Genomic DNA, 8,609 nt, shown 5'->3' with positions numbered 1-8,609 from the left:
GTTGAGCTATAGGCGCCGAGCCGAGCCCGTGAGCTTTAACTGCAAAACTCTGCTATCATTATGGTATGACCAACCACATGTAGCTATTTAATGAAAATTGAATAAAATTGGGTGCAGCGCCTGTGGCTCAGGGGAGCAGGATGCCATCCCCATATGCTGGAGGTGGCGAGTTCAAACCCAGCCCCGGCTAAAAATTGCAAAAAGAAAGTGAATAAAATTAAAAACTCAGTTCCTCGGTTGTACCAGCCACATTTCAAGTGCTCAGTTGTCGATTTATGGCTGGTTATGTCAGTGTGGCCACCATATTGGACCGCACTGACCTAGACAGGCCTGGGTTGGAATCCAAACTTAGTCATCATTTACTGGCCACATGCCTTGGACAAACCGCTTAAACTCTCTAAGCCTAGGTTACCTGTCTCCTAAATGCATTAGGACTTGCCATTTTAACTTTGAATTTGTAAAAATTAGACTTGAAGTATATGTAAAAATCTGACCAAGGCCATACACAATGGCTTACACCTATAATTCTAGTATTTTGGGAGACCAAGATAGATCACTTGAGGCCAGGAGTTCACAGCCAGTCTGAGCAATATAGCAAGACCTACATTTCTACCAAAAAAAAAAAAAATTACCCAGGTGTGGTGGTGGTATGCTCCTATTGTCCCAACTACTCAAGTGGCTAAGGCAAGATCACTTGGGGGACAGTGCCTGTGGCTCAAGGAGTAGGGTGCCTGCCCCATATACTGGGGGTGGCAGGTTCCAACCTGGCCCCGGCCAAAAACTGCAAAAAAAAAAAAAAAAACCCACTTGGGTCCAGGAATTTGAGGTTACAGTACAGTGAGCTATGATGATGCCACTGCACTATAGCCTAGGCAACAGAGTGAGACCCAGTCTCAAAAAAAAAAAAAAAACCTTTGGCTAAAAGGAAGCCTTCAATGAAAAAAAGAATTATAATTGTGTTACTTTTGTGATAACTGATGAGGAAATCAGAGGACTTAAGATTTAAGACAAGAGGATCACTTGAACCCAAGACTTGGAGATTGCTGTGAGCTATTATGCTTTGGCACTCTACCGAGAGTGACAAAATGAAACTCTTGTTTCAAGAAAAGAAAAGAGGCTCGGCGCCTGTGGCTCAAGCGGCTATATCCTATATCGCCAGCCACATACACCTAAGGTGGCGAGTTTGAATCCAGCCCGGACCCACCAAACAACAATAATGGCTGCAACCAAAAAATAGCTGGGCCTTGTGGTGGGCACCTGTGGTCCCAGCTACTTGGGAGGCTGAGGCAGGAGACTTGCTTGACCCCAGGAGTTGGAGGTTGCTGTGAGCAGTGAAGCCATGGCACTCTACCCAGGGGGAACAGCTTGAGGCTCTGTCTCAAAAAAAAAAAAAAGAAAGAAAAGAAAAGAAAAAGAGATTGCTATGGTTAGTGTCTCTGGCTCACTGTCAGCTATTTTCTTTCAGGGATTTCTTCAGTGCCAACTCCTTCACCTCTTGGACCTCTGGCAGGCTCGCCAGTGATTGCTTCTGCCAACCCCCTTGGGATGCCTGTTCCAGCTGCCGCTGGCGCTCAACAGTAATGGCCCCATCTGTCTCCTGATGCCTGAGCAGAGGTGGGGGGAATCCACCCTCTCCTTGATGCAGCTTGCGCCTGGCGGGGAGGGATGAAACACTTCAGAAGCACCGTGTCTGAACCGTTGCTTGTGGATTTATAGTAGTTCAGTCATAAAAAAAAAATATAATAGGCTGATTTTCTTTTTTTCTTTTTTCTTTTTTTTTTTTTTAACTCGAACTTTTCATAACTCAGGGGATTCCCTGAAAAATTACCTGCAGGTGGAATATTTCACAGACAGATTTTTTTCTCCCCTTCCAATTTAGTTCCTCATCACTAAAGAACAAAGATAAACCAGCCTCAATCCTGGCTACTGCGTTTGGGTGGAGATTTTTTCCCATTTTCACCATTGCTCCTCCACCATCCCACACTTTGGGGGGTTGTATCTCATGCTTTTCTCCAGAGATTACAAAAATGTAGCTTCTCAAGGGAGGCGGGAAGGATGGAGGCAGAAAGGAAGGGAGGACCCAATCTATAGAGCAGTGTAGTTACTGCTAGTCACTTCATATTTTACTGGAAAAGTGCTTCAGTTGGGTTATCCTGGTGACTCTAAATGGAAGCATGTCTTAATTACATTGAGATGTTGAAAATCTACCCAAAATGCCGACACATCCTAAAACCTTCTGTTCACTATGAATCATGTCTTACTGACCTGTCCCTAAACCATTCACTTACGACTTTAGTTTTAGTTTTTTTTAAAAATTTGATACCTTCCCTCTCTGGCTCTTTACCTTGGTCTTTTCCTCCTTCATCTCCCAACATGCTGACTCCATAGCTGGTAGGAGAGGGAAGCAAAATCTTTGTTGTCTTTGACTTGACCACTTTGAATTCAGTTAGTTACTGGGCATAACTTAACTACTTTTTGCAAAAGAAACAAACATTGTCTGTGTAGGGTTCATGCTAGCAAATCTAAGAGCTATAATGGGAGGTGTGGTCACATTGAGTTCCATTTTAAGCTTTCTACCTTCTTTTCCTCCTACCTTCCCTTTGCTTCACATGCCATCCAGTGAGAAGACCTACTCCTCAGTCTTGTAAATGTGTCTGAGAGGTAGGAGCAGAGCCACTATCTCCAGTGAAACTGAAATGGTAGACCTATAATTGTGGGAAAACCATAAACTCTTGTTACAGCCCTGCCACCCCTTGCTGTGTGTGTATATATAATACTTTGTCCTTCATATGTGAAAGATCCAGTGTTGGAATTCTTTGGTGTAAATAAACGTTTGGTTTTATTTATCAAGGTTAGATTTAAGTTCCCTGTGTAAAGGTCTCGCTGGGTGGGTGTCTCATGTTCACATCTGAGGGGCCTACAGCCCTGTACCGTGGAGGCTTCCCAAAGCCCCCATTTTTATACACCCCTCGTTCAACCCATGGTACCGGGCAGGGCAGAGAGGCCTTAAAAAAGCACCACAAGCCAAAGCGTCTCTGGGGATTAAGGATCCTTTGCCATAAAACTCATTCTGTGTCTCAGCAGTGCAGGGATTGGGGATGGAAAAAGTCGCCAGTTTTTGTGTGTTTGTGTGTGTGTAAAGTGGACTTTCCACTGTAATCCAACCACCTAAGTTTTATCAGGTGCTTCACTGAGGAAGCCTAGTTTTTTAAGCACAATAGCAAAACCATCAGCTCTGTATTTTCTCCTGTTATTTCATTACAGTAGCTGCTTATGGGAACTAGGAAAAATTCTTCCAACATATTTTAAGGCCTAAAGTCTTAGTTCCCCAATCTCCTACCTTTATAGATTCACAAGCCTTTCTCACCTGGGCATCATAAGTAAACATAATTGTTTGGGAAGTTGAACTTAATGAATTTATCTAACTTTGTAACCCAGCTTGGCTTTAGTAATGTTATCAAGGTGGTGGCTTTAGTGACTGTAATGGTAAACTTTAGAGGAAGCTAAAGCCTCCTTTTATAACACTTCTCAACCATAGAGAGAGCTGAAGGGAAAACATTCTGTGTGGCAGGGTGATTTTCTTCCTTGTGGCCACTGACAGTGGATATTTATTGTACTTGACCCTTTCGTGCCCTAGAATGCTGTGAGGGTTACCTTGTGATTTGTGCAGAAGCTAAAAAGCACCAGATGTGCCCAAGATGCAATTTGTGATTACGTTTGCACTGGATTGTGATTTGAACAGGACACTTACGACTAATGAGTTCTTTCTTTTGAGGTGGGGAGGAAGGTTATAAATTTAAGACTTCATACCTACCCTTCTTAGCTCAGAAATCTAGGTGTAGCTGAGCCTGATGTGGAGAGTTGCAGACAGCTGGACCTCCTTACACCCATCAGACCTTGCAAAAAATGGAAGGTAAATGCAGAGGACTCTGAAGTGCCACCCAAGAGCCTTTTAAAACAAATAGTTTTTAAAATGCTACTTAAAGAGTCACTGCAGAAGCATGGAGAGAGAACAAAAGACCCAATTGTGGGGGGGGGGGGCCAAGGGTTTACAGAGTAACAACTTCTGTGTTGTTGTAAATTACCTCATCTGTATACCTTATATTGGGACACTTTATTTCTCAGCGCTACCTGTGTCTGCATTGCTTAGATGGCAGGAAACGGAATGGCCAATATGAAACAGTTGTGTTGGCATTTAGTCTGAAAAGTTTTTTAAAATATTTTTTAACTTTGTTTGAAGTGCGACCCCCTCTTTTCTTTTTTAAGTTTGAAGTCAGAAGTTCCTACCCCACCCCCTTGATTTATTGGTTGTAACTGTATTGTAATTGGTATAACTAAAACATAACTGTGCTGAGAAGAAGTTGTGCCATGAAGGTCTTTAATTTTTTTTTAAATAAAAACATTTAAATAAATGAAATGTCCCTGTAGCCTGAGCAATATGCTTCTCCAACCGACACCGTGTGTGATAGTTGGCTTAGTTTTCATGTGTTGTGAATTTAATGTTGGGTTGATGGAGATGTTCAATGGGATGGATTAAGATTGGTCGAGGAGCACTGAAGTCTGGGAGTTTTTACTTTGAGGTAGTGAAGGGAGCATGTTGTTGCTGAACTAAACTGGTTTCATTTCTGCCCTTCTCACACATTTGGCTATGAGGCAGATAACTTCTAAATTCATTTTATTTATAAAGTGGGGCCACTACTTCTTTGGGACTGAATGAGAGGCTATGTTGAGTATCTGGCACCTCTTAGGCTTTTAATAAACCTAATTCCCCTGGCCTTCTGGTGTGGAAGATTAGTCCTTAGTCCCGACATTGTCAGTGATTCACACTATACTCTCTGGCAAAGGCCCTTCCCTCCTTCGTACCTCTGTGTATATTTACACAGGGGGAGTCTGAGTGAGGTGTCTTCTGAGATCTTTTTCAGTTTTGACATTGATTTAGAAAATTTGGTGTGTGAATAAAAAAGTCCAGGAGGACAGCTTGTTGTAACAGAAAAGACCATGCTCAGTGAATACCAGTAACACCTGGTGGAAAGTCAGCCTTTAGATAATACCCCCTGCACAAGGCAGCTTGCAAAGTCTTAAGGCCTGGACTGAGAATGTGCATGTGAGCTTGTGGAAACGTATCTGGCTGCTTTGACAGAAACCATCAAAAAGGCTAATAGAAGAAATAAAACTGTTTAATGGCTTATCAATACCAGATGAGTATAGCCCACAAAAGTAAACTTAAAATTGCCACTTATTTATTCTTTTAAACATAGTTTTAAAAAATTGGAAAAATTGAAACCAGAGTTTCCCATAAGTTTTCACTACATACTAATTTATGGCACCAGCATTTTAGAATTGAGAATATTAGGGTTGAGAAGTTTTGTTAGATACAAGAACTCATTGTGTAATATTTCTTTATTTTTTTAAGACAGTGTCTCACTCTGTCATAGAGTGCAGTGGTGTCATAGCTCACAGCAACCTCAAATTCTTGGGCTTAAGCAATCCTCTTGCCTTAGCCTCCCCAGTACCTGAAACTAGAGGTGTGTGCCACTATGCCTGGCTAGTTTTTTTTTTTTTTTTTTTAAAGAGACAGAGTCTCGCTTTGTTGCCCTTGGTAGAATGCTGTTGGTATCACAGCTCACAGCAACCTCCATCTCTTGGACTTAGGCAATTCCCTTGCCTTTGCCTCCCAAGTAGCTGGGACTACAGGTGCCTACCACAATGCCCAGCTATTTGTTGTTGTTGTTGTTGTTGTTGTTGTTTGGCTGGGGCCAGGTCTGAACCCACCACCTTCTGTATATGGGGCTGGCGCCCTACTCACTGAGCCACAGGCGCCGCCCCAAATTTTCTATTTTTAGTAGAGACAGGGTCTTGCTCTTGCTCAGACTGGTCTGGAACTCTTGAGCTCAAGTGAGCCACCATGCCTAGCCTAATAATCTCACATTTAAAATACCTGTACAACTTATGTGAAACAGAAGGATTAAGTTGTTAAGAGGACCTGTCGTAGAAAGAAACATACTTGGTAAAATAGATCTTCAGGATATAGCTAATTACTGTAGTCCTAAAGCAGTAGAGAAAAAAGGAGATAGGTTAACAGATTTGGGGATTTTAATTTCTTCTCAATCTTTATATTTAATCTTTGCTTTACCTCTTGTCAAGTGTAGTTATAATTCAAACTGACTATTTAAGCGTCTCTTGAAAAATCTAGTTTTGTCCCACCAGCAGATTTTCTCCCAAGATCAGAATTGGGTTTGAGTAGTTTGTTAACCACCAGTCTTTGCCTGCCTCCCTTCTGGTCACATATTCTCTCTTCTGCCTCAGTTTTAGGGACTGTGGCTGATCAGAGATGACATGTGTGCTAGAGAAGCTATCTTCTCAGGGTAAGCTATCTTTTCCTGGTAAAGGAAAACGTTAACCAAAGGCTTCCCTTCCCCAAACCTGGGTCTAAAAACCTTGGGCCTAACTCACTCACTCTTGCTCTGATCTTAAAGTCTCAATCTGTTTCTCCCACTGCCATCACTACCCTAACCTTTTTTTCCTCACAACACATGAAATTTTATTTTATTATTTTGTCTGTTTTCTCTTTCTCTCTCTCTCTTTTTTTTTTTTTTTTTTTTTTTGGTCTATTTTCTGTCTCCCCACTTGACTATAACGTCCCTGATGAACTTGCATATCTTATGCAATCTTGATAAAAACTTTTATTATTTTTTTTTTTTTTTTAAGACAGTGTCTCACTGTGCTGCCCTTAGTAGAGTGCATGGCATCACAGCTCACAGCAACCTCAAACTCTGGGGCTTAAGTGATTCTTTAGCCTCAGCCTCCCAAGTAGCTGGGATTACAGGTGCCCACCACAACACCCAGCTATTTTTTGTTACAGTTGTCATTGCCGCTTAGCTGGCCCAGGCCGGGCTCAAACCAGCCACTTTCAGTGTATGTGGCTGGTGCCATAACCACTGTGCTATAGGCACCAAGCCCTGATAAAAACTTTTTAATGGATCCGTTAGCCCTCAGAATTAAAGAGGATTGAATGGAATAACATAAGGAAAATGCATAGCACCATACCTGGTTTGTAATTAATACAGGCTGTTTTTTATATGGTTTTTTGTTTTGTTTTGTAGTTTTTGGCCAGGGCTGTGTTTGAACCCTTCACCTATAGCATATGGGGCCGGCCTCCTTTGAGCCACAGGTCCCACCCTTTTTTATTTTTTAAATAGCTCTCTTGCCCAAACTGTAGTACAATGTTGTGATCATTGCTCACTATAACCTTATACTCCTGGGCTCAAGTAATCCTCTTCCCTCAGGCTCCCTGAGTAGCTGGGACTATAGGCATGTGCCACCATACCTGGTTAATTTATTTTTATTTTTGTAGATACAGGGTCTCATTATGTCTGTTGTCCAAGCTGGTGTCAGCTCTTGTCCTCAAGCAATCCTTCCACCTGAGCCTCCCAAATCACTAAGATTACAGTATGAGCATGGCACCTAGTTCTTAATAGATGGTTAATAAATGGTAGTTCCCTTCTCCACTGTCACCTTCCTTTCTTCCCCTATACACGTGCACCTATACTGGAGTGCACACCCACAAAATGAATGGGAGTATTATTGCATAAATAGCAAAGAACTTTGCCCTTAGTTTTATAGCTGTGATTATAAACCACAGGCCAGACTTGAGTTAGCATAACAAGAAAGTGTTTAAGGAGCCCTCAGTGAAATCATTGGAGTCTGAAGGATAGACAAGGATCCTGGCCAGTTTAGTAGGCTTACACTCTGAAATCTCCTTGCTTGTCACCTTTTGTATATGATAAAAGTTTAGTATTACCCTTGTCTAAGATATTAGGTCATTAAATATGTCCGATTTTAAATCAAAAGTTTATTATATCTCAAACAGTCCAGTTAATTGGTGGTGCCTGTGGTTCAGTGAGTAGGGCACTGGCCCTATATACCAGAGGTGGTGGGTTCAAAAACCTGGCCCTGGCCAAAAACTACAAAAAAAAAAAAAACAAAACTAGTTAATCAAAGTATGCACCTAACTGTTGACATGGTTTTACTATCTTAATAGTAGCTTGTTCAGCAGCAAAGAAGTGTGGAAAGCAAGTGGCAATGAAATCAGGAAAGCCATTTTCCACAGTGAATGTTTTTCCCTGCAAGAAGTAGTAGTCAGTTGGTGCAGGATCTGGTGAATGTGGTGGATGACAGTTTCCAAGACCAGCTTCTGTAGTTTAAGCAGCGCAACATGTGGTCAAGCAGTGTCTTCAAAAAGGATTGGCCTGTCTCTGTTGACCAGTCTCCACTGCTTAATTACAAGCATCTTCATCATTTTATCCATTTGGTTGCTGTAGACATCTGCAGTAATTGACCAAGTTTCATGAAGCTATAGTGCAACAACTCTCAACCTGTGGGTCGCAACCCCTTTTTAACAATGAAAATACATTGCGGCATTAGGAAGGTTGAGAACCATTGCTATAGTGAATAATACAAGTACCACACCAAAAGACACCCTTAGAGTTTCTTTTTTTTTTTTTTTTTTTTTTTCGGGGCTTGGTTTGAACCCGCCACCTCTAGTATATGGGGCCAGCACCCTACTCCTTTGAGCCATAGGCGCTGCCCACCCTTAGCTTTTCTTGCTG

The 8,609-nt window shown here is 41.9% G+C and overlaps 1 protein-coding gene across 1 annotated transcript in view; it reads left to right on the top strand.

Annotated features, from left to right (window-relative positions):
* Positions 1 to 4,417, top strand: part of CSNK2A1 (casein kinase 2 alpha 1) — a 67,862-nt gene extending 63,445 nt beyond the window's left edge. Inside the window, 2 exon segments of the mRNA XM_003802618.3 lie at positions 1,466 to 1,536; positions 1,538 to 4,417. Coding sequence (XP_003802666.2) covers positions 1,466 to 1,536; positions 1,538 to 1,669 — 203 coding nt within the window. The 3' untranslated portion in view covers positions 1,670 to 4,417.
* The last annotated feature ends 4,192 nt before the right edge of the window (positions 4,418 to 8,609 follow it).

The sequence above is a fragment of the Otolemur garnettii genome, unplaced genomic scaffold (assembly GCF_000181295.1).
Source record: "Otolemur garnettii isolate 467f Iridium unplaced genomic scaffold, OtoGar3 scaffold00251, whole genome shotgun sequence".
Lineage (NCBI taxonomy): Eukaryota > Metazoa > Chordata > Mammalia > Primates > Galagidae > Otolemur > Otolemur garnettii.
The sequence above is the reverse complement of the archived record's forward strand: the minus strand, read 5'-3'. Positions and strand labels throughout refer to the sequence as shown.